This window comes from Camellia sinensis, chromosome 13, assembly GCF_055761805.1.
Source record: "Camellia sinensis isolate YWXY chromosome 13, ASM5576180v1, whole genome shotgun sequence".
Lineage (NCBI taxonomy): Eukaryota > Viridiplantae > Streptophyta > Magnoliopsida > Ericales > Theaceae > Camellia > Camellia sinensis.
The window spans coordinates 13,635,001-13,661,227 of NC_138973.1; the positions used below are offsets into that span (position 1 = coordinate 13,635,001).

Sequence of the window (26,227 nt, forward strand, 5' to 3'; positions counted from 1 at the left end):
AAAAATTTTAAATTTTATTAAGAACATATTTATCACTCAAATAACATATATATTATGATATTAATTCTTTTATTATTTATTTAAATTGCATACGTATCACGTGTACCATCTACTAGTAATAGTTAGAGCAAAAAGGCGAAGGAAATTTTTTTTTTTTAATGCAGGCAAAGAGATCAATACTTTGAATTCGATCCAAACCGCACGACATTGGCCCGCAGCGGCTGCTGCTGAGCATCACCCATTCCCTGCGTAAAGAGTTGGACATTGAAACATGTACTGGCTTTGTTGTTTAATCTAGAATCAGTGGACGGGCTGGTGGTTTCGTATATTCTATTTGGAATAGAAATATTAAAAAGTGTTTAAAGCTATTGTTAGGTAAAAGTGAATTTATTTGAATATGATTTAATTTGGTAAATTAGTTAAAAGTCAATTTTTTAATTTTTTGATTTTTTTAAGTTATTTTATTTCTCTATTTTTTTATACATTTTTTTAAAATAGTCAAAAAATTAACTTTTAATCTACTTCCTAAGACAAGTCTATGTATAAATAAATAAAGGGAAAATTATTATTCAATGGTAATTTTTAAACATTATTATAAATTCATGAAAAAATTATAATTATAATTTATATAAAATTTATCATTTATAGCAAAACTTCTATAAAAATTTGGCCGACAGCCGTGTGCTGACAGAGTTCTCTCTTTGATAGAGCATCTCTCCTAGCTTTGTTAAACTCATTGGTACGTAAGGGTGTTCGCGATTCGGATTTGAACGATTTGTGGATCAGTTTAAATTTATTTGTATTTATGTGGTTTGGGAAAAAGTCAACCCGCAACTGCGCCGCAGTGCGATTTGCGGTTTGTGAGGATCGAGTTCGTGGATGTGCGGACGGTTTGCGGATTGGATTTTTTTTCTTCAAAATTTTATTTTTGAGCCTTTTTTTTTTCTTCTCATTTTGTAAATATTTATTTTGTGCCCTTTTCTCCCCATTGTCTAAAATGCTCCAATATTAATAATTATTGAATTAAAATTTACAAAATTAAAAATACAACAAAATCAATTTGAAACACAAATAAATCATTCAAAATCCTAAATCAAATCATAAACTAACACGAATACATATTTCAAAATCTTAAACTATAACTCCATATTCATTAAGGAATTTAAAATTTCAAATCACACTTCATCCGGAACAAATTCAGTTATGAAACAATAATAATATGATCAATATTTATTCAATTTCAATTGATATAATACTATTAGCAAATGTAATGTTAGAGTAAGTTCAAAGAATAAAGAGTGTTTTCTTTTTAACAAAAATATTTAGGTAGGATATAGGAATGAAATCAACGATGAAGATTAATAATAAATAAATAAAATAAAATAAAATAAAAAAGTGTGGGCGGGTTTTTGTGGGTGCGGGTTAAACCCGCAACCCGCCCGCAATCTGCAAACATGTCATATTCTAAACCGCATCCGCTTGCATTGTGTCTGCGAAACCGCTCATTTGAATGCAGATTGGATAGGTTGGGCGGGTTTCGCGGATCGGGTAAACCGTTGCCCACCCCTATTGGTAGGGATATCCATTTATTGACAACAACAGGCAGCATAATTTTTCCATTCTAATTTTTTTATCTACTAAGAAAAAATATATAAGAAATTTAATTAACGAAATATAATATATTTTTTTATTTTTATACCACCATAAGACTAAAATTACATATTTTTGAAATAATTTAAAGGGTAAATTATAATACACCCCTTTGTTAGAATTTTTTATTTAATAGAATTAACTGAAAAAATAAAATTCCTAACTACCTTATTATACAATAATAAAATTATCTGAATTATTAATTGAAACATATTTCTAATATCATTAAAATTATTAATTAACTTGATAATTTATTAATAAAAGGAGCCATTTGTTATAGAATTAAAAATCTCAGGGATGAAATGTAATTTTTAGAATTACAAAGAACGATTCATATTTTACACAAATCTCCAAAATGTATTTATAATTTATACTAATTTAAATGACGTTTTATATTATGATAAGACTAAAATTATTACCCTATATTACATAAGTCGCAATATATTTTTAAAAATAATTTTTATATATACATATATATATATATATATATAATTAAATTAAATTTTATAAATATATATACATTTAATTTTTTGTTTTTGGATCTATTTTGCATAGCACTTGAATCAACTGGTTGTGTGGTCTTCCCCTATCTAGGATGTTCGTCTAATTCATTCAATTTGACCGAATCGATCTAACCTGTTTGATTTTGGATAGATCCGTGTTTTTAACAAATGGATACAAATAAAATATTTTGAAATTCGCAAATACGGTTTGGATAATAAGTCAACTATCCCGCATCCGTATGAACCCGATTCGCTCATAGATGAAATTCAAAAAAAAAAAAAAAAAAAAATTCTAGCAAGTTACATAGAATAGAAATAATAAAATATATATTTTTATGAAAATGAAAAACAACACATTAAAAATATACATGGTGCCATGACCTATTATAGACAAATAATATATATATATTTTAAATTACTAATTATTGGAGATTACAAAAGTATGAATTATAATTCAAAAAAATACTCAAAATTTGTTAAGTTTAAACCGTCAAACTGGTCGTATTCATCCACCAATCTTCACAACCCACCTACTCTGCATCCATTAAATCGATAGAATGCAAATTAATTTTTTTTAATCCAAACAATTTTAAATGAATGAGATATTATCCGATCCAACCCGATTCACAACGAATCTTACCTCTATCAGCTCTTCCCACCGTGCTTGACCCGTATCCAAGACTTGTTGGTCTCCCTCCCAACCACCAAGTAAACCATTGTGTGGTACACATAGACCTTCATTTACTTCTCCCCACAGTGCTTGACCCGTTGTTGGTCTCCCTCCCACCAAGTAAACTGTTGTGTTTAGACCTCGATTTCCATGCTTGAAAAGACTAATTTTTCTGTGGTACATACTAGATGGACGGTTAAAATTGTGCCACAGTCATTTTATCTTTTTTTTATGATTATGACCCATACTCTCTCCTCTCAAAATAATAATTTCTTTTAAAAATTTTAATTTTTTTTTGTAATATAATTATTATATTTTTAAAATATTAATTTTTTTAAATTATAATTTAATAATATATTTTTTTAGATATATCAATTGTAATAATTATAATTTTTGTATTGTTAATTAATTTAAAAAAGGACAAAATAGAAAATTCATATTATTCTAATCATTGATTGTTGAAAATAAATTAATATTTTGAAATAATAAAAAATAAAATAAGGAATCAATATTTTGAGACGAAAGAAATATTAAATTTGCTCATACCTAATTAGGGGTGTTTTAGAAAGTTGGTAAAAAGCTGGCTTTTGACTTTTTAATTTTTTTGATGGTTTTTTTGAAAAAAAAAAAAAAGCTGATTTTTTTGGTGGATTTTTTGTGACTTTTTTTTAAAAACTTGATAAAAACTCAAAAAGCTGACTTTTTACCAAATTTCTAAATTGTCCCTTAGTTTGATTATAATTTAGTTATAAGTCACCATCACTTCTCCTCATAACTAGTTAGGACCAAAATCACATATTTTACAATTAATCACACATCTTCTAATCATATGTCATAACCCAATATTGCGTATCTCATAACTACTACCACATATCTCATAACAAATATTATATATTTTATAATTAGCCACACAACTTTGTGCATAATTAACATTATATATCTCGTAATTAACATCACATAACGAAAACCATACACAACTTTGTACATAACTAACACCATATATCTCATAAAAGTAATGTTAGATATCATGAAAAGTTTCATAAAGATTTTTCACTATTGGATCACACACACAATAAAACACCACTATTAATCAAATGATGGAAAATTTTCATAAAATTTTTATGATATTTCTTTCATGATACATAGTATTATTCATCTCATAACCAACGCCACATATTTCATAACTAACAACACATATCTCATAACTAAAATTACTTTGATTCATAACTGAATGCATGGTACACTTGAATGTATAGTCAGGTGCTCTTCCTCAATTTTTAAAAAATTATACTTTTGTGCCTAATAAAATAATATATTTCAATCTAATCATTTAAAGCTATGTCTTGAAATTTTTAAATCACTATTTTTTTATCCTTTCCTTAAAAAAAAAAAAAAACGAAAACAAAAACAAAAATGTTAGAAATTTTAAAAATTCTACCAAATATCTCACATGGGTGTGAGACTCACATGGGACTCACATTGTGTGGGTTACACGCCCATATGAGATATTTGGTAAAACTTTTGATAAAATTTTTGAATTTTTGACATTACTAAAAATAAGTTAAAAAAAAAAAAAAAAAAAAAAAAAAAAAAAAAAACAGATCTGTTATTTGTCACTTTAAATGTTTAAGTATGCAGAGAAAAAATTACAAACTTTATATTAGAAAAATGTCATGTAACTGATTTTTTATTACTTTTTTATATCACCTCTTATAACATTCATAATTGATTCATTCTGTATCCTTAACTTTCAACGTTGAGTCAGCTAACACGCTTTCAGTGTACATATATCTTCCGGAACAGAGTTTTTGTAGGTGTAGTTAAGTGTCTCTCAAGCTTTGTTTTCCATATCATCACTTCTTTCTTGCTGGGAATTTGGTGCTTCAACCAAGAGACCAATATCTTTCAATTCTGCTTCTCTCCCCCAAATTCTATATTGCTTTGTCCATAAATGTAAGTTTTCATCATCATGCTGCAAATGGGTTTGAATGCAAGAGTCCTTACTGTCTTCAAAAGCATTGTTTGGTTGTCAGTGATGAGCAACTTTTTAGTACTAGTATGCAAAGGACTGGAGAGTGATATTTATTGTTTGAGATCAATCAAGGATTCCTTGGAAGACCCTTTCATGTACCTATCTTCATGGAATTTCGACAATCATACTGAAGGCTTCATTTGCAAATTTACTGGAATAGACTGCTGGCACCCTGACGAGAACAAGGTGCTAAATATCCGACTCTCTGACATGGGACTCAAGGGTCCATTTCCTCGGGGAATCGAAAACTGTACTTACTTAACAGGTCTAGATCTTTCGAGCAACAAACTTTTTGGAACCATCCCTTCTGATATATCGCGATTGATTCCCAAAATTACAGCGCTCGATCTTTCCTCCAACAATTTCAATGGTGAAATTCCACCAACCATTGCGGATCTTAGTTATCTCAATGTCCTTAAACTTGATAGCAATCAGCTCACTGGACATATCCCAGCTGAAATTGGCCGCCTGGATCGCATCAAGACTGCAAGTTTTACTAACAATCACTTGTCAGGGCCAGTGCCAAGATACATTAATTATCAGATTTCAGCTGACAGCTATGCAAATAATCCAGGACTCTGCGGGGTTCCCTTGCCACCCTGCAAGACACATAAGAAAAATATTAATTATCAAGCATTCTTCAACCGTAATGCTTTCTTCATAAGTGGCTTCGCGGTTGGTTGGTCGCTTTCTACAGTTATTGTTTTTGCTCTGGCTTTGTTTTATTTGCCTGTCATTGCACTGCTAAAAAAGATTGTGAGCATCCGCAGCAGCAGGAGGAGGAAGAGGACGAAGAAAAGAAACAACCAAGTGCTTGTTCAAAGAACTCAATCGCCAACTACCAAGATTACAAGCGAGGTTAGCAAGGTAGAAAACACTCTCTCTCTATCTCTCTCAATCAACCACCAGGGGTCGTCACATGCCCGATAGCCTGCCTAACTAGATATTTTTAGGACTTTGGATAAATATTTTAGCCTATAGGATTGAGTTAGGCTAAGGTTTTAAACCTGTTCATTATTTACATTAGAAGTATGAATTCTAGATCATTTGATTGTTTTGAAATTTAATATTATTTATTTTCATAATAAACTGAAAAAAAACAAAACAAAACAAAAAAACATTTAATAGCCCGCCAAGACTTCAAATAAATAATTTATGTTAATTGTCTATATTCAAATAATTATTAAAATGATCTAATTCATTTAATAGACCGCAAAGACTAAAAATAAAAATTAATAGTATATATATCAAGTTAAATGAACGGATTTGAGATTTATAAGTTTTTTTTTACAGTCAGACTTAAAATGGTTATAGTAGGTCAAACAATGACTCATATGCTCTTGTTATATAGTGCAACTCCATCATGAATCGAACCTAGTTCAATCAATGCCCACCTTTACCTAAAACAATTTACTAGGAGAAACTTGTTTTGCCACATCTTTTCCTCACTTCATGTTCAATTGTTTGTTAGGATTGTTTGATGCAGCTTATGGTTTTGTTTTTAAAATATGTGTTGTTTTTTTTAGTGTAAGTTCTACTCATAGTTTATGAAATAGAGATAACTTCAGTAAATTGAAAGAAAATTATTATTAAATAATAGGGGAGAGATATTTTTAACTTTTATTTTTTAGTTATTAATTTCCAACTTGCTAGAAGCTGCACCAAGGAAGTCTTATCTCTCTTGCTAAAATTTTCACTCTTTCAAAGTATTTTCTCATTTTCACTGTCTTTAGTTTACAGTCGTCCAAAACAGAGTCACAGAACAGTTGATTTATTTTGGTTTCCCTTGTTTATGTTTGATTCACAGATTTCTAAATTGGAGAAATTGGTAACTAGAATGAGCTTCACAGAACTCACCAATGCTACTGATAATTTTAGCGAAGACAACATCATCGGGTCAGGACAGATGGGGACTATGTACAAGGCACTTCTCCGAAATGGTTGGTCCCTTGCCATCAAAAGGTTCTACAATTCTTCACAATGCTCTAAGTCTGAGGAACACTTTGTATCCGAGCTAATGACTTTGGGTAGATTGAGACACTGCAATTTAGTACCTCTAATCGGGTTTTGTTACGAAACAAATGACAAACTGTTGGTTTACAAATACATGTCAAATGGGAACCTCTATGATTGGTTACATCCTCCAGAAGGTGATGAGCCCAAGATCATGAATTGGCCTGTGAGGGTTAAAATTGCAGTTGGGCTAGCAAGAGGCTTGGCATGGCTTCACCGCCACAGCACCAAATTCCAAGTATTCCATCACAACATAAGCTCAAAATGTATATTACTAGATCAAAATTTTGAACCCAAGATATCTAATTTCGGGGGAGCTAAGTTCATTAATGCAAATGAGAGTGCTTCGGGTTGGAGTTTTTCCATGAACGGTGAATTGTTGGAGTTGGGTTTTGACAAGAGCGATGTATATAGCTTTGGAGTAGTGCTTCTTGAGCTGATTACAGGGAAAGAACGTAGTAAGGTGACCGATGATTCTGCAAGTTGTGATAATACTTTGATTGGGCTAGGATTTGATGATGAGATCTTTCAGTTACTTAGTATTGCATGTAAATGTGTTCAGCCATTTGCAGAGCAGAGGCCAACAATGCTTCAGGTTTACCAAACAATGAGAGCCATTGGGGAGAGGCATGGACTTGTAGATGATTCTGGGACGTGGAAGCAAACAGAAATTGCTACTGCTAGCGAGAGAAATGTTGAAATAACAGAGTTAATCTAAGTGCACAAAAAAATTTCACAGAATATTTGTGTATTGTTTTATGAAAATCTCGTTAAATAAATAGTTAAGCATGCCTAATGACTGGTACACATTATTAAGTATATCATTTAGATGTGATTATGTTTCATCCAGTTTAATTATGTCATATCCATACATTATATTGACGACTCGTTGCACAAATGGTTTTCAAATTATGTGATTTATTACAATGTCGTCAATTTTGTCTCTAAACTACAAAATGTGAGTTTAAATAGTCGTAGCATCTTTCCAAGAGTGTAAGTTTAATTTTTAAAAGTAATATTATAACCTAATGAGTTCGAAGTTGAATCTACAAGAATTGATGTATTTGAAGCAATATCCAAGTAATCGAATAAAATAAATAATATGATTGTGATTATTGATTGAATTTAGGAGTTTAATTTTAAAGAAAATAAATTAAATTATGATTTCAAGAGATGGGGGTTACAGGATGAAAAGAGAAAGGAAGAGAATGGAGTCCGTGGGGAGGAGGATGGACTGGGGATTGGTCGGTAGTGAAATGATTTGCAAAGATCCAATTTTGTCACACTAAAGTCTATTTAAATGGATGGTTTTTATATATTTATTTTTTTTAAAAAAAATTCATTTGATATGTGTTGACATTTGAAATATTTTAAAAGATAAAAATCTTTCCACTGATTTGATATTAGCTTTCCCATTAATTTATGGGCAACAATTTTTGTTTGTTTTACAATTGGAAATCGGCTTTATACCCATTGTTTGTTTATGAGACAAGAATTGAGTTTGACAAAATGTATCACTGAAGCAACGCAAATGTCACAAGAAAGTTTCGAGGAAAACAATTCCAAAGCCGGCATGGCATTGGCATTGGCATTGGCATTGGCAATGGCACTACTCTCTCTGTATTCTAGAAGGCAACAACAGACCAGTTTTGCTATGGCATCCAAGTGGAGCACCCAAGACTTCTTCTACTCAACAACCACACTCCTCTAAATCCGGCAATTTCTTGGACTATCTCTCATGTCTTTTTCTCAATTCTCATCATCAATTACAGTGATTCCCTTCTCTCTCATCTCCTTATCAGACCAGTACTCTGGGTTTCTCTCTTCTCATCAATCCCTCAAAATATTCTCCCCTTTTTCCATTTAATTGCTTTTTCACAAACCCATCAAGGTCTCTCAACATCATTTTCTTATTATATTGATCTTAGTTTTTCATATATAATTATGTAACTATCTGATACAGGAAAACCCATTTGTAGATTCCATTGAATTGTTTTTGGACTTGTAATTCTTGTTTACTTCCATTGTTTAATTGAAGTTTGTGATATTATATATATATATATATAGATATCTTGTTTTCTGAGGAAACTGAGGAGAGAAATTTGAAGATTACGTGTTCGGGATATTGTCTAGCTGATTAGTAGGTTCTTCAAAGATTAAAAAAGAAAAAAGAAAGGAACATTAGTGTATATATTTAAAGATTATTAATAAACATTTTCAGTTTTATTTCGTAAAAATGTGGTTTGTTTTAACTCAAAACGAAATGTTTTTGGTGGGTTTAGTGATTTTGACCTTTCTTGCACGTTCTGGCCATTGTTTCCGTGGGAATGCTATGTCATGCAATGTATCTTTGACGGAATCATGTCCTGCTTTGCTATACTATGTTCCTAAAATTCCGAGAACCCTTGAAGAGACAACTTCCTTATTTCATGTTAATTCTAGTTCAGTGAATAGAACTGTCGATGGTTTTTCCATTGCAGTAGATTGCAGTTGCCCTGCGGGTCACAGTGAGTTCACTTGGCACACAGACTATATGGTCCAACATGGGGATACATGGGAGAGCATTTTGGAAAAGTTTGCATCATTTGTGGTGGAGAAGCCTGATAAAACTTTGATTGAATCACAAACTATATCTTTAGATCTTGTATGTGGCTGTTCTAAGGGTGTGGAGGTAGTAAGCTACAGAGTTGAAAGTGGGGATACACTTTTTACAATTTGTTCTCATTTTAATACAGTGGTAAATAAGACTGCAGAGTTGAATAAGTTGGACAACCCAAGGCTTATTTATGCTGGAGATGTAATTTTCATCCCCGAATCAGGTGTGAGAAACTGTCAATTATTTTGTTTATTATGCCATCTTATTAGGTTTATAATTTGTTTATCGTACGCATCTTTATTTTCTTCCATTGGTTTGCTCTGGCTTGTTTCTGGATCAGAGTTCAAAATTGCATCTGAGCATAACACCTAAGGCAAGGCACTCCTCGGGCAGATCCCTTGCCTAAGAAATATGCACTGTATGCGCTAATGAAACAAGATATTCTTATTAGTCCGAAACTTTAGATTTTTCATTTTTTATTTTTAAATAATATAGACTTGATTGCAAAGTGAGGTTTTGTTGCATCATATTGAAAAATACTTCGCTTGTTCTAGATTTCATGTTTGGAATGGTTTGGTGACATTGCAAATGACTTTTCTGGTTTCATCACATTTTTCTCGTTGAAGATATGTGAATTCTATGTTACCTTGTTTATTTTCAAAATTTGCAACTCAGTGGCTGATCATATCTTTTTCCCTTTGGACATTTATGAACAGGAGGCCTAAAAAACCTTATCTTGGTTGATGATAATGGTAAGAAACAAAGTTTCTTCTTCATCATCATCTTCTTATATCCTATCTTCCTCTTCCTCCTTTATTTCTATTGTTTTGTTCCTTATTTGATTTATAAAATAGATATGCAGATATTGCTCTCTTTAACTGTGAGACTCCCTTAAGTTCTTCTTCCCAAGTTTTATAATTTAGTTATGAAAAATAATGCATTTGCTTACATCTTTGCCATTGCTCATGTTTGACAATGTTCCATTCAATTTTATCGTCTTGATGAAGAATGAGATTATTAGTATGAAAGTTGCACAGTCAAAATCAAATTTCCCCCTATGTAGGAGCATTATAAATATAGTTTCCTTTTGTTTCCCAACCTGCAGGTCTTAAGGTCAAAAGCAAATTTAAATATCCAATCGATGTCATTGTTGGAGTTTTTCTGGCTGTTGTCACTGTTGTGCCATTTTTGGTCTTTATTATTTTCTGGAGATATCACTATAAGCGGAAGGGACTTCGACAATCAAAAGGGTCTACAAGGGAATTAAAATTCTCACCTTGCAATTTTAATTCATTAAATTCCCCTACAAGTAAATATATCTCTGCTGGGAAATTCTGTAACTGTAGTTGATTTACATTCAGTACTTACTGTAGGACTGACTAATTAATTCTAGGGAGATTCTTTTGCAGAATGTGGAGAAACCATTGTAGCCTCTTTTAATTCTGATAAAGCAACTGTTTTCCCGTACAATGAAGTTTGTGATGCGACTTTAAACTTAAGTATGTCTTTAAAGATTGGTCAAGGATCATATGGATCTGTTTACCTGGGAAAATTAAGAGGAGATGTAAGTGCGAGGGACTATATATACTTTTACTGCTGAACCTTTGAATTTGTATGGAAATATTCTATTAACAGCTTGTTCCCATGAATTTAGGATGTGGCCATCAAACAGATGAATAACACAAAGTCTAAGGAGTTCATGTCAGAGCTCAATATTCTTTGCAGAGTTCATCATACAAACTTGGTAAAATTATCATATTTCGGTGGGACAATGGAAAATTTGGATTCACTTTGCTCATTTTTGCTCTTTAAGGGTTTACTTTTCGGCTAATTTTATTTTTTTTTGGTTTTTCTTTCTCTTGGGTTTTCCAAATAGATCAAGCTTATTGGATATGCTGCCGGCGGAGACTCCTTGTTTCTTGTATATGAATTAGCCCAAAATGGTGCATTAAGCGATCATCTTCACAATCCCACTGTAAGAGGTTTGAACTCATGACTAGTCAATGATATTTACTTCGATGCTCTTGCAAATAAATTACAAACATCTTAGAAGTCTTGTATGTGCAGAGTCAGTCATTTTTGTATCAGCTATTTGGCTCAGGCTGCTTTTGTCGACAGAAAAGTTCACGGAAATACAGCTCCAGAGAACTACTCCTACTTTAGTTTTGTGCAGAAGAGTGTAATACCTGTTGAAACTAAGTTTAACATCGCAAAGTGTAACCCTTACTGATTGATCTCCCAAATTTGCCTACATTTACTTTTTTCAGTGGACATTGGTTCCAAATACAGATTAAGATTTTAACGCATCATTATCTCATGGTTGAAATATATTATTTCTAACCAGCTGCATCAATTCAGTATTGCTCTCCACATCATATTGTTTAGTCAGAACATTTAATAGTTCTAAAATATTTTAGCAAAACAAATATTTTGGTATCAGACACGAAGTTCTATATCGAGTAAGACCACTAAAAGAATCTGGTGATAGTTCTAGTAGTGTTTGCTAGCAATTTAAGTTATTTCATCAGATGTACTATCATTTGGAATGAATCAAATGTATTGACAAATAAAAGTACTTTTAACTTTGTATGGTTATCGGTTCAAAGATAAAAATAAATAGATAAAATAAGAAGTGAGCTCTGTCATATTTCAGTTTGCTTATTGGCTGGAAATTGTTTTTCGGACACATTTTGTTCAGATTAATGATTCTAGTATAAATAATTGTCAAGTTAAGACATACAATGGGACAGACCCCTCTTCTAAACAAGTATCCTCTGCTAAAATTGTTTCATATTTGAATTTCTGGGTTTCACCTGTTTCAATTAGTCTTGCTCGCAACTCTTTGCCTATGGAAATTGTAGAAAATGCTGATGCACCCACTTGGTAATTCTAAGAATGAATTTTTGTGGTTGAAAGAAATCTGCTGTTCAAAGTGATTAAAGTTTTTTAAAAATATATATGTATTTCTCCATCTTCCACTGGGCCTGCTTTTAGTTAAAAAATGATGTTGATGACTAGTCCTTCAATGCTGAGACTTAATAAATCAACAGGTTTTAAACCTCTTCCTTGGACCATGAGAGTTCAGATTGCTCTAGATGCTGCAAAAGGTCTTGAGTATATACATCTTTATACCAAGCCATACTACATCCATCGAGATGTGAAGTCGAGCAACATTCTTTTAGATTCTGCTTTTCATGCAAAGGTGTGTTTATTGACATCGGTTTTAAAGTTTCTTTCTTATCATTCTTCATTCTTTAAGTTAATTAGTAAGTCATGCTGGACAGCAAGGGAGGGGGAATTACGCTTAGAGGTTATTATTTTTTGGAATTTTTTAGAAGTTCTTTTGTAACTGTGGGAAGGTAAAAGAAAAGTTACTTGAGATTTATTGATTAACATTTATACAGGAACTTTTTTGCAAGTTATTCTGCTATCTTGTAGTACTCTTTGTATGAATTCTTAGGACTCCAAAACCCACACACATTGGTACTTCTAACTAGTCCTACTATGGGATGAAGTGTCTTGTGGATCAAGTATTGATGTTGACTTGGTATCAATGGGCTCTAACATGTGTTTATTCCAGTAATCAAACTTGGTACTGAAATGTTTGATGTGATATACAAGAAACAAATGCTCAGAAGATCCATAATATATCACAAAAAATTTGAAAAACAAACACTAACAGCATAAAACAAGTGAAACAATTTGGGCATATGATATGGTCCTACCTCGGCGGTCATGGTACATAAAAGCTTTAGTAAAATGCATTCTTAGCGATTACATAAACTTGAGATGACCCTTTTCCTTCAGTAGTTATCACTAAGTTTAGTTGTTAGAAAAATCTCATTCTTTGTTATTTATGTTTAATTTCTTTCCGGCAGATTGCAGATTTTGGACTGGTTAAACTACTAGAGCATGCACCAGATGCTGATACTGCAGCATCTAGAATTGTTGGAACATTTGGTTATCTTGCTCCTGAGTGCGTTATCTTCTTCATTTCTTTAGTCAAGATGATGCTTTGTTGATATCCAATTGTAGAAAATTATTAATTTTGTTGATCTAATGTAAGTATTTATATGACTATATTATATTCAATGCTAGATTTTTATGATGATGTCATTCTTGAAAACCAGATATGTTCGAGACGGGCGTATTACCACTAAGAGCGATGTTTATTCTTTTGGAGTTGTTCTTATGGAACTACTGACTGGCCAACCAGCACTTAGCAGAGATGCAAGTCCCGGAAACATTCAATACGTAGAACACCGTTCTCTGGTGGAATATGTAAGTGTTAAATAGATTTTATTTTATGCTGGAAGAACAAATGCATTATAAAATTCTTGGTTTCTGCATGTATGAATTATAACTAGAAACTAACAATAATGGTAGCAAGTATTGTGAAAGTAATTTGATAAATAAAACTCAATTACTGGTGAGAATAGAGAATGGTAAGGCCTCAAACTGATGCTGGTAAAATGTCATAATTACTTTTCAATCCATCTCAAGAGATGAAACTGTTGTCATCATTTTCTGATGAGACTTAATTAGGGCCTCTGGTGGAAAGCTATTTGACAAAAAGTAAGAGTGACGAGACTTCACTATATATCTTTCCCTTCATATTTTTAATCTACATATATGTTTTTTTTTCACCCCTAGAAAATTAGCTGTCAATATATATTTCATCTGACATGTAGCCTAAAACCTTCCCATTCCCTTTCTTGGCATTTTTGTTATTTCAGTTTTGTGACAAACTTAGGTTGTGTTTGGATCATAGATTTAGGTGGAAATTTAGAAAGGGAAAGGAAAAGGTTAGGGAAATGTGAATTAAATATAAGCTCAATTTTTTCTCCATTTCCCTTGCCTTTTCCTTTCCGTTTCCAAAACCATGATTCAAACACAGCCTTAACATACTTCACCGTACTGCCTTTTTTCTCGCAAGAAATTCAATTTTCTTGAAACTCTTTTCTTTTTCCTTGTCCAAGAAGTCCCAACCTGCTTGTTCTGTGAAATCTTATTATTTTGTAGGGAGTCATCCCTTGGTTGGTGTGCATTTTCTATTTTGTGAACCAATGTGGTGCTTATGCTCTCTGTTTTTCCCCAAAATATATTGGTAGAATTTCACTTTGTTGTTCTCTATGTGTGCATGTGCTAGTGTTCATTGTTCAATATTTTTTGTGGTAGTAATGCTAGATATATTGTGTTTCAGATGCTATCAGTTTTGGAGAACAATGATCCCTTTACTGAGCTGAGTCAATGCATTGATCCAACTCTCACCCACTACCACAAAGACTCGCTTCTGCAGGTGAGCTCCGTTCGTGTTTTGACTTTGTATCTCAGTTGAACTTTACCTTTACAAAAGATAATATTTTCAAGGACCACTGGTATGGAATATGCATGGTTGAAAACTTGAGTTGGAAGTATTACCGATTTCCTAAAGGTAACTGTGGCCTGCTGGCACCTGCCAAAATCCAATCATGATTTTGAGCCAATAAGTTACAGACCAAAGCATCACTTCTTGGCTTCATATTACATTCTTGCCCAGTGCTATTAGTGGTCCTGGCACTGGCTGCCTGATTTTGGCTTGGATCTGTGTCTAAGGCTGTTAATAACAAGATCCTGCTTTTTGGTATTTAAGGACACTTTTAACTTCTTCATGTTCTTTGTTAGTCCTAATGTATTCTAATTTTTTCTTGTTTGTTTTCGTTTGATTTTTTATTTTATTTTTTAAAAAAAGATGGCGCTCTTGTCGAAGGACTGTGTAGATGATGATTGGAATCGACGTCCAGACATGTGCGAAGTAGTGCTCCGCCTCTCTCACACCGTTTTGTGCTCAAAACAGTGGGAGAAAACAGACTGCAATTCCTCAAAATGCTGACATTTTTCTTTTCTTTCTGTTTTTTCGTTCAAAACCGCTACATTTTAATTTGATGCGGTTCCCTTAGCCATTTTTTCAACTCTATTGCAATGTTTCGTGATGAAAGGTACTGATTTTGTCGAATGGAAAGTAATTGTTCATGCTTCTAAACTCTTTTTTTGGGGGGGGGGGGGAGGAGGTTTGGTAGATTTTCTTGGAATGACATTTTTTCATAGGTCAATTGAGGTTGTTCAACCAATAGGTCACTTAGTTCCTTGTTTAAAACTTACTTAAAAAATCTCAAAAACTTTGTTATTGCTGAATGTTTTAAGTTTTCAAAAACCTAATAGGATAATATTTTGTTTTGATATTTATTCTAAGGTCTAAAAAAATTTTACGCTACTATCTACTTTTTCATATAGCTCAATTTTTTATTTCGTATTCAGGGTTTTGCCCTTGCCCACTACCAAACAAACCCCTACTTAAAAAAAAGTAATAATAATTGTGTGACATCTCAACCAAATAAGCAAAAACACAAGTATAAGCTTATAATATGTGATATCTCATGCTTAAATAGTAGTTCATTTCACTCTCTAGTCTCCCCACCTTATATTTTAAGCTTAACAAGGAAGCTGTCATCCATACTTCCCAGATGAAATTTTTTAAAACTAATAAACTCGAAGTGTTGTTATTTTCCATTAATATAATTTAGTCATTGTTAAAAGTGTTGCAAAAACCTTCATTATTAAAATTGTTAACTAACGACTTGGATTGTCTATAAAAGATTAAGCAATTGCGTCACCAAGTTCTGTGTCAAAATTCATTAATGCACATATTTTACAATATTAAGAAATGTTACCTTTTAAGTATTTTCATGCTCCATTCTCTTCTCTAGTTATGCTACAATATAGAAAATTTTAACAGAATAAGACATGAATGTGAGATAAAAAAAAGATGAATCTAGGCGGTGAATTTCAAAATATGTGAGAATTCACCTTTTGTCTCATATTTATGTTTTATTTTGTAAAAAAAATTTATGCACGTAGTTTTACTACCGTTTCTATTGTCCGTAGTGAATGCAATTAAAATTTTTATCTTCCAAGTAAAGTTTAAAATTTTCATAATTCTTGGAAGTTTAGTCGATTCAAGAAGTCTAATTAAAGTATGAAAGATCGTGACATGATTTTTCTTGAGGATATTAAAAAGTGATTCTCCTAATCTCCGCAAATGAACTAGTTGTACTTGAAAAATTGAAGCACGTAATTATTAATTTCAAAATATTATGTAATAAGTTTAAAAATAATGATATAAGAAAAAAAATTATGCAATAATGTTGTATCTACACAAAATTCTTTTTTACAAATCTCCCACAATGACATGACATGATTGATTGGAAGGTTTTGAAAGAAGAAAAGAATATAAGAGAGTAAAATTATTAATTTATCTTTTTTGGGGGGAAATTTGTGTGATTGAAGTATTTTTTAAAAAATTATTACAAAACGTGAACTCATTATCTCTTTTTTTTTTAAATGATTTTTTTTTTTTTAAATTGAAAAATTATTTAAAAATTTTATTTCCAAACTAACCGTTAGTATGAATTATAATTTTTTATTTATTAAAAATATAACGAAAATAATATCAAATAAAGTAAATTTGAAGAAGGATAGAGAGGTTTTTGGGTTGACACGTGGGGGAAGGCACTTAAAAGACGCGTAGGAAAGTCTCACATAACACGCATACGTCACATTGTTTGGATCGTCAACAACAATTGTATACTCATGTGATTGATGCTACCATTGTTGTCATATGCATTGTCTCTCTCTCTCTTTCTCTCTCTCTCTCCATTTTAGATGCTCTGCGTTTTACTTCTTGTACCTCCGGATATTCTGGACGGACATTAAACTCATTTTAATTCACTTAGGCCATGTTTAATTCTACGAGATTAATAATGAGGTATTAATAATTCAATTAAATTAATGTGGTATTCATAATTCTATCCCTATTCCATTACTAATAATCTTATAAATTTGTTGGATTAATTATCCATTAGATTGATAATCCTAAAACAAAATGTCAAAACAAACATAGGATAATTGGGCCCGCGGATTAATAATCTCAATCTCATACTCTAATACTTCCAATCAAACATACCATTAAGGTTTTTGGGCAAATTACAAACACCCCATCGAGGTTTGGTGAAAATACAAATTCCCTCCTGATGTTTGAGAAATTACAAATTGCCCCCTGAAGGTCAAATTTACATAACAAATTAAGGGGGAATCTGTATGAAAATAAAAATCTCAGAGGACAATTTGTTATGGAAATATAAACCTTAGGGGACGGGATGTAATTTCTGAAACCTCAGGGGGGAATCTGTATTTTCACTAAACCTCGAGGGGTGTTTGTAATTTGTCCTAAGTTTTTTTTATAAAAAAAAATTAGAAAAAAATATATTAAATTTTATAATTTTAATATAAATATTTAGGGGAATTTTTTTTAAGGTCCCTGGTATTAAGATTTTACAGCATAAAGGACACTCAATATTTTCATAATATCTGAGGTCCCTCATGTTGATCCACAGAGAAAATTGGTCCAGAGAAAATTCACGTCACAGAGAAATTTCCCACTGTAAATTTCTCTGCTCTCCCATTCTCTAAATTTCTCTGTCTTCCATATACTTCCCACTCTCCCAGAGAAATTGCTCTGTCTTTTCACAAAATTACATCTCCATGGAAATTTGTAATTAATTCTCTGATTCATATATGTAGCATTGTTGTTGGTTCTGGTTCTGTGAAAGAAGCTTTGAGAGCATCTCTCACAATTGTGTGAAATTTTACTGAGAAACTTGTAACTTGAGAAATTCTCACAACTACTTTTAAATTTTTTTGATTTGAGAAAGGATGGGAAAATAAACAATCATAAGTAAACTTATCTCCAGAGAAATTCTGAATTTATCTCCAGAGAAATTTAAAAATTTCTCTGAAACTAATATTGATGTTTTATGACAAGGTACAAAGACTGAATGCTTGTATAATGATGGAAAGAATCAAGTAAAACAAGGACAAAGCATTGCAAATTCGTCCATATTCAGGAGCTTCGTGGATTTGCAAATCCAACAAAACACGGTTCCGAAGCTGGAAGACTTTCTGGGTGGGGAAGCTGCAGAACAAATTCAAGCAATATCATCATAATTTATTGAATTCATTCATTCATTTATTTATTGTTTTAAAGGTGGGGTATTGTGGGGAAACTCACCTTATCAAGGATAATCTCATTCTCCTCCTGTAGCATATCAAGCTTCAAATAGATGTCAACTTGATATTAATTAGTGTGTTTGATTTGAATTTTTTGGATTAAATTTTTTAAAAATTGAGTTTTTTGATTTTCGTATTTTTTGTTTTTAGTGAATATTTTTTAAATTTTAAACATTTTTTTTACTTTTTTAGATGCACCTTAGTTAGATGAATCTAAAAAGTAAAAAATTTGTGAAAAAATATTTTAAAAAATTAATAAATACATAAAAATATAAAAAATATACTAAATTCTTGTATTTTTTATTTTTTTTTTTGGTATTTAGTGAATTTTTAAAAGAGTTTTTTTATAATTTTTTTACTTTTTAGGTGTATTTATGTTAAGTGTGTCTAAAAAGTAAAAAAAAATGCTTAAAATATTTTAAAAAAACAGTAAAAATAAAAAAAAAATTGCTTAATATTTTTTTAATTTTTAAAAATATTTTTTTTACAGGAGTATTATTAAACAGACTACAGATGAATAAAGATCAACTATGACCCATAAATGGCTTCCACTACTATTTCAGAGGTTCGATGCCGCGCATGTCGACACAATCTCTAGAAGTTTCAGCGATTTCTCGATCACCGACGCAACATTGGACTGAAGCTGCGATCGGGACACCAAGGAATCAAAAAATGAGGGCTCTTGCAAAGAATGCAGAAGGTTCTTGGGTCGACAACAAGAGTAGCGGTGAAGAAGAGACAGCTTCTTCGAATGTGTCAATGACTTTTCACAGTGAAAATGACGGCCACGGTGGAGCTTTCGAGCTTTGATCTTTTTGGACTTGATGTTGGAAGATCTAGTCGGGTGATGCATGGAGCTGTGGCAGAGTACAAATTCCATGCATTTCAATCCAGCTCCACCGCCATTGAAGCTATATATATATATATATATATATGTGTGTATGTATTCTAGAGAGAGAGAAAAAAGTGGGAAGTTGAGGTTTGATTTCAGTCAAATTTCTCTGTGATATATGGGTGTGGGAGTTGAGGGACCTTAGACATCATAAAATAATATTGTGGATCTCTTCCATTACTAAAAATGGGAGAGGGACCTTAGATTAATTTTTTCAAATATTTATTGACTCATTTAAAAATTTAATTCGGATAATAGTATTTTTTTTCATTATTAATTATATAAGTAAAAAATAATATTATCATTTGTCTTAAATTGAAATAGATGTTATACTTTATTTGTTCTATACTATAGTTTTTTTTATGAATTAAAAGAAAAATATGTAACCCTCAATTAATGGACAATTTTGATTATGACATATGAATAAAATTGTAAGTAATTTTCGTTCAAAATAATTTGATTAATTTAGTAAATAAAATTGAAAGTATAATACATTAACTTGTACTTTTACCATGTTATTATTAGGAGAATGTTAAAAAACAGTCTCTAAGACCATCTCAAATTTAAATTTATTGAAAAAGATATTTCATGTGTTTCACTAAATTAGTATCAAATGAAGAGAGTCGTACTTTTCATCAAATTAAGAGAGCGTTTAATTTTTTATCAAATCTTATAGGTGACTGTTGGTGAATGACTGGTCAACTGGGTGGACGACATGATTGGAATATTTGATGAAAATTTATACTAAATTGGGCAATTAGTCAAATTTGATGAAACAATTAGAGCACTTTATATTAAATTAAATTTTTACTCAAATTTAATGAAAATTTTAAATAAGCAATGACAATACTCTCAAAAAATTTGTTAATGCTAGAAAATATAGATATTTAAAATTATTAAATAATGTATTAAAATTATAGATATTTTTATATTATAGGAGTGAAGGCAGTCATTAGCAAAATTATATTTAGTAAAAGTCAATACTTTTATTTAAGTGAATGACCCATTATTTTAAATTATTAGGTTTGGTAAATTAGGTTAGGTAAGATGGTTAGTAAAGAAATTGTAAATGTAAGAATTATTATTGGGAGAATTAAGTAAAAGTGTATTTGTTAGAATGATAATGTGAGAAATGATTAACGATAGATTGTTAAATTATTTTTATATAAAATAAAAAAAAATTCTATTAAAAAAAAACTAAAACAAATATGTGCACTTAGGCCTCGTTTGGGAACAGGCTAATTTAGTAACTTTTTAGCTATTTGGCTAAAAAAGTAGGTAAAAAAAACTTATATGTTTGGGATGACTTTTTGGCTAATTACGAAAAGATGTGCAAAAAGTAGAGAGAAAAGAGAATCTTTGACTTTTTGGTATGAGTTGTTGGCTTTTTGGCTAAAAGGGTAACTTTTTGACTTTTTAGCTAAAAAGGTAAGTCCCCAAACGGGGCCTTAGTAAAAAAACAAAAATAAAAAATAAAACTTTCATATAAAATATAGATTCAATTCGCTCATTATTTTTTTAATCCTACTCAAAATCTAACCAAACTAATTACCCTACTTGGAGGAGAGTAATAATCTCCTAAGACCCCATTTGTTTTGGGTTATGAGAGGGGGATTGGGATTAGGATAGTTGTGGGTCCTATTTAATGTGTTGTTTGTTTACAGAGTTGAGTAAGGGACTGCCAAGCCGAAGGGCTTAGGATAGGCCTTGCAGATGAGATTCGAATGGGCCTCCAGGACATGGTATTAGAAAAATAATCCGGCGGACTAGAAATTTTTTATTTTTATTTATTTTTTATTTTATTTTTTACATGTCAGACATTTTTTTTAACATTAATATTTAATTTTTTGTTAAGTAAAAATCATTATTTTATTTATTTTATTTTTTTCTAAAATTTTTTTATTTTATTTTTATTTTTTAAAATTTTTTACACGTTGGGCATTTTTTTTTAAATATTAATATTTAATGTTTTTATATTTTTTATTTATTTTATTATTTTATATTTATTTTATATAAAATAATTTAACAATTTCTATACTAACAACTATCATCAAAATAAATATAATTTTACTTAATCCCCTCACTATTAATGTTCTCGCTATCACTACCTTCCATCCTCCGAAAACAAACGACACCTAGGAGAGTAATAATCCCCTAAACCCGTCCAACTATTACTCCCACCAAACAAATTATGGGCAGGACCCAAACCACTCCAATCCCCTCCCCTGTCACCGATAAACAAATATGGCCTGGAGTTTTGTTTAGACATATTTTTTGGATCAATAAAAAGTTGCATTGGGTAAGGTGTTTTGAGAAGTGCGTTTTCTTATAATTTACGTTTATTTTTGGTGAGTTTTTTTAAGAAATTTCAACTCAGACGAATTAAAAAAATATAATTTTTTTTTTTTAAAAAAATAAAAACTTTAGAAAAGATAAAAATAAGTAATATTTTTTTTATTTTCTTCTTTAGTATTTTTTTAAAAATATATATACTTTTTAGATTCATTTCTATAAAACAGACTGAAAAAAAAAAAAAAAAATTTGACATAATTTAAAATACTAAAAACTGAAAAAAATTTAAAAAATAGATGACTTTTTTTTCTCCTGAAATGGGCCAGTGTATCAACAATTATCATTTTTTAATCTCTTCTGTTTTGGTTAAAGAAATATATTTTTCTATTTTTAAAAATATAATTTTACTAGTTAGATCTGAAACGCCAATGGGTCCCACATAAATACTTTACCATTCCTCCCTATTTTCTCCCCTTCTCTGTCTCTCTCTCTGTTCACTCAGGACTCCTCTTCTCTCGCTGCTTATCCTGCACCCCCTCCCTGCTTATCCTACGCACCGTCCCCTTCCATTAGCGAAAGAACTCAGTCCTCTGTGTTTACACCCAGGACAATGGGCAAAGGGGGAGCACTATCAGACGGTGTGATCAAGAAGATCCTCGTCTCCTACACCTACGTAGCAATCTGGATCTTCCTCAGCTTCACGGTGATCGTCTACAACAAGTACATCCTCGACCGCAAGCTCTACAACTGGCCGTACCCGATCTCTCTCACCATGATCCACATGGGCTTCTGCTCAACCCTAGCCTTCATCATCATCCGCATCTTCAAGCTCGTCGAACCAGTCTCCATGTCCAGAGACCTCTATCTCTCCTCCGTCGTCCCCATCGGAGCTCTCTACTCTCTCTCCCTCTGGCTCTCCAACTCCGCCTACATCTACCTCTCCGTCTCCTTCATCCAGATGCTCAAAGCCCTAATGCCCGTCGCCGTCTACTCCATCGGCATTCTCTTCAAAAAGGACTCCTTCAAGTCCGAAACCATGGTCAACATGATCTCGATCTCAATCGGCGTCGCGATCGCCGCCTATGGCGAAGCGAAGTTTGATTCGTGGGGCGTTTTTCTTCAACTCGGTGCCGTAGCGTTCGAGGCTACTCGATTGGTTCTGATACAGATCTTGCTCACCTCCAAAGGAATCACGTTGAATCCGATCACCTCTCTCTACTATGTAGCACCTTGTTGCTTTGTTTTCCTCTCTGTTCCGTGGTTCTTCGTTGAATTTCCCGTGTTGAAAGATACTTGGAGTTTTCATTTCGATTTCGCCATCTTCGGGACCAATTCGTTCTGCGCTTTCGCGCTGAATCTCGCGGTGTTCTTGCTCGTTGGGAAGACGTCTGCATTGACGATGAATGTGGCTGGGGTTGTGAAGGATTGGCTGTTGATTGCGTTTTCGTGGTCGGTGATTAAGGATACAGTGACTCCGGTGAATTTGATTGGCTATGGATTGGCGTTTTTAGGGGTTGCGTATTACAATCACTCGAAATTGCAGGCTTTGAAGGCGAAGGAAGCGCAGAAGAAAGCTCAGCAGGCTGATGAGGAGGCCGGAAGGTTGTTGGAGGAGAGAGAAGGAGGGGATGCATTGGGGAAGAAGAGCGATGCGGAGGCGTAATTCGGTATTAACTAATTAGGAGGGACTTATGAAAAAAATATATAGGAGGAAGAGGGTATGAAAATAAATACATAGAAAGGAAAAAGAACGAAGAGAGAGGAGAGGAAAGGAAAGACAGTATTTGGTATGTGGGTTGGCATTATCCAGTATCTAATATCTCTGTGTTCTTGCTGATATATTATTATTAGGGGCTTCGATTCGAGGTTCGTAGCTGTTATAAGGCCTATTTATGTAATTTTAGTAGAGTTAGGATCTCGGATACCAGATACCAATTTTCGATTGTGTTTTCCTTCTTCTTTTTGAGTACTCTGAATGAATGTTTATTTTATTCATATATCCATATGTCCGCATATCAGAATCTGGATTGTTTTTATGATAGATTGATCACATTTGGGATATGGATTTCACTATGGGCACATAATATAATGATGGCTCTTTCTTTTTTGGGTTAAATTTTTTAGAATTGTAGCTTGTAACTAATTGAAAATGTTTACGGGCTTGAAATTGTGATAGAATTAAATAGAATAGGGAAAAAAGACAAAAAAATTGCCAATTAGGGATTTTTCAATGATTAAAAAAAATGCATCATAATTTTAATTATAAATCTTTAGAAAAAGGAGATTCATAAGTATAAATTTATATTGTTTTTGTGTTGATGGATGTAATTTGTGCTTAGGAATGGCAACGGGGCGGGGCCGGGGACTACTCCCCCGTTCCCGATACCCGAAATTTATATGCGCCCCGTCCCCGATCCCTGACGGGGACCCAAAGCCCGGCCCCATCCCCGCCCCCGATCGGGGATCGGGGATCCCCGGTGGCGTTTTTTTTTTTTTTTTTAATGTAAAAATCTGTAAATAGATTAAAAAACATCCTGAAACATCCAGTTTTACAAAACATCCTGAAAATTCATTTTCATCCTGAAACAATGGATTAAAAATCTGTAAATTGATTACAAATCTGAAGCAACATCTGTAAATTGATTAAAAATCTGAAGCAACATTTTGTTGCCAACATACAAAACATCCTGAGGCAACAAAAAAATTTGTAAAAATCTGTAAATGTAAACATCCTGAAGCAAAATACAAAACATCAATAAACATCCATTTAAATCCTGTAGCAACATCCTGAAAATTCAGCATCCATTACATCCTGTAGCAACATTATGAAAATTCAACATCCATTACAACATGAAAATTCAGCAGTCCAACAAAACAACACAAACAAAACATCATGTAGCAACAAAATAACACAAACCAAATATCTGTCCAGCAACCCACACACACAAGAAATTCAACAAGTACCAAAGAGAATAATTAATCCCAAGCACAACCCGCAAGGAATAGGTTACCCAAAAATTGAAATTAAAAATAAAAAAATATATATCCATTACAACATAAAAAAGCAAATCCATTATTTCTTCAAACCCATACAAACCACACAACTTCCATCATCTCCTTCAACTTGAACTCCTGTTAAATAACAAAAGGAAAAAAACAAATAATTAATACTAATAATAAAATGTAAAAAATGTTAACAATTAAAACAAAAAAGATGACAACTAACACAAAAGTGGCACATGACTGATCGGACACGATCTCATCATCATCATATATAGTTGCATAGCCCACCGATTCCAATGTTGAATTTCCTAAAAAGTAAAGAATATAAATTCAATAGTGAAATTATTCCATGGTAATATAAATAATAATATGCAAATTGGATGAAATAATACCTTTCATCTCTTCACCCCACAACTAACTTTGTGTACACATTAATGCTTCTAATGTGTTTGGATGAAGTCTACTACGATGTGGACTCACCAACCTTCCACTAGTACTAAATGCTGACTCAAAAGCAACAGTGGATACAGGAATAGCTAAAATGTCCCTAGCTATTGCCTGTAAGGTCGGATACTTTGGTCCACTAGCTTTCCACCAATTCAAAACATCAAAACCTGAAGTTCTTGGCAAAACATCATCATCTAGATAATGGTCCAACTCTGATCTTACATTCTTCATTTTTTTACTTCTCTTTCTACTAATAAACAAATCAAATTCTGAAAGGGTCTCTGTAACAATTTCTGGATGAGCAGAAGAGTCACCAACAACATCGGTCTCCATACCAACTCGGTGTTGATACTCTTGCAACAAATCATAACAAATATGACGAACACTATCAACTTCATCTTCAGCTTTGTCTCCATAAAGTTTTTCAAAATAAAACTCCAATACACTCATCTTATACCTAGGATCAAGTACAACTACAACCCCAATAACACAATGTATCACTAACCAATATTTATCAAATTTTTTTACCATTTTTGATGCCATTGTTCTGATCACTTCAATTTCACAAGAGAGCCATTGAGACAGTGTCATCCTAATCTCACATAAAGCTGGGAAACAAACATTGGATGTGGGATACTTTGTACCAGAAAACAACTCAGTGATAGAAAAAAAAATCTTAAACCTCCCACTAATCTCTCTAGCAAACTCCCATTCTTGCTCAGTTGGCACAGTCTTATATTGGGGCTCTCTAATTTTCAATCTAGAAAAACATCCTTATACAATAAGGCTGTCTGAAGCATCAAGTGGGTTGAATTCCACCTAGTTGCACAATCAAGTCCTAATTTCTTAGTATGTGGAATACGCAATTGGTTAACTATTTCTTCAAATTTTTCTACTCTTTTTGGTGTTGCTGTCCAATAAGCTACACTCTCTCGAATTTTCTCCACACCAACTCGTATGACATCCAATCCATCTTTCACTATCAAATTCAAAATATGCGCCCAGCAACGCATATGAAACAAAG

At 32.3% G+C, this 26,227-nt stretch overlaps 3 protein-coding genes across 5 annotated transcripts; all 3 read left to right on the forward strand.

The window, feature by feature from the left end:
- Positions 1-4,568: 4,568 nt before the first annotated feature.
- Positions 4,569-7,780, forward strand: LOC114307416 (probably inactive leucine-rich repeat receptor-like protein kinase At5g48380). The gene is made up of 2 exons (XM_028252823.2): positions 4,569-5,722; positions 6,663-7,780. The coding sequence occupies exons 1-2, from the start codon at positions 4,793-4,795 to the stop codon at positions 7,584-7,586; spliced, it is 1,854 nt and encodes a 617-aa protein (XP_028108624.2). The 5' UTR covers positions 4,569-4,792; the 3' UTR covers positions 7,587-7,780.
- A 347-nt stretch (positions 7,781-8,127) lies between these two features.
- On the forward strand, positions 8,128-15,486 carry LOC114307417 (lysM domain receptor-like kinase 3). 3 transcript variants are annotated; one of them, XM_028252824.2, is made up of 11 exons: positions 8,131-9,687; positions 10,181-10,216; positions 10,570-10,773; positions 10,874-11,028; positions 11,119-11,208; positions 11,341-11,446; positions 12,515-12,666; positions 13,343-13,440; positions 13,595-13,745; positions 14,668-14,763; positions 15,196-15,486. In XM_028252824.2, exons 1-11 carry the CDS (start codon positions 9,105-9,107, stop codon positions 15,334-15,336), a joined length of 1,812 nt encoding a protein of 603 aa, XP_028108625.2. In that variant the 5' UTR covers positions 8,131-9,104; the 3' UTR covers positions 15,337-15,486. The 3 variants fall into 3 exon arrangements, with proteins under 3 accessions (XP_028108627.2, XP_028108626.2, XP_028108625.2); XM_028252826.2 differs by lacking the exon at positions 12,515-12,666 and having other exon boundaries at positions 8,128-9,687; positions 11,341-11,439; XM_028252825.2 differs by lacking the exon at positions 10,181-10,216 and having other exon boundaries at positions 8,129-9,687.
- Positions 15,487-21,610: 6,124 nt separating this feature from the next.
- On the forward strand, positions 21,611-23,750 carry LOC114307414 (putative sugar phosphate/phosphate translocator At5g25400). The gene has a single exon (XM_028252822.2). The coding sequence runs from the start codon at positions 22,364-22,366 to the stop codon at positions 23,414-23,416; it is 1,053 nt and encodes a 350-aa protein (XP_028108623.2). The 5' UTR covers positions 21,611-22,363; the 3' UTR covers positions 23,417-23,750.
- The last annotated feature ends 2,477 nt before the right edge of the window (positions 23,751-26,227 follow it).

Coding starts and splice junctions, on each gene's coding strand:
- LOC114307416 (XM_028252823.2), top strand. CDS start 4,793: ATGCTGCAAATGGGTTTGAATGCAAGAGTCCTTACTGTCTTCAAAAGC. Junction 5,723..6,662: donor TTACAAGCGAGGTTAGCAAG/GTAGAAAACACT, acceptor TTTGATTCACAG/ATTTCTAAATTGGAGAAATT.
- LOC114307417 (XM_028252824.2), top strand. CDS start 9,105: ATGTGGTTTGTTTTAACTCAAAACGAAATGTTTTTGGTGGGTTTAGTG. Junction 13,441..13,594: donor TTTGGTTATCTTGCTCCTGA/GTGCGTTATCTT, acceptor CTTGAAAACCAG/ATATGTTCGAGACGGGCGTA. Junction 14,764..15,195: donor ACAAAGACTCGCTTCTGCAG/GTGAGCTCCGTT, acceptor TTTTAAAAAAAG/ATGGCGCTCTTGTCGAAGGA.
- LOC114307414 (XM_028252822.2), top strand. CDS start 22,364: ATGGGCAAAGGGGGAGCACTATCAGACGGTGTGATCAAGAAGATCCTC.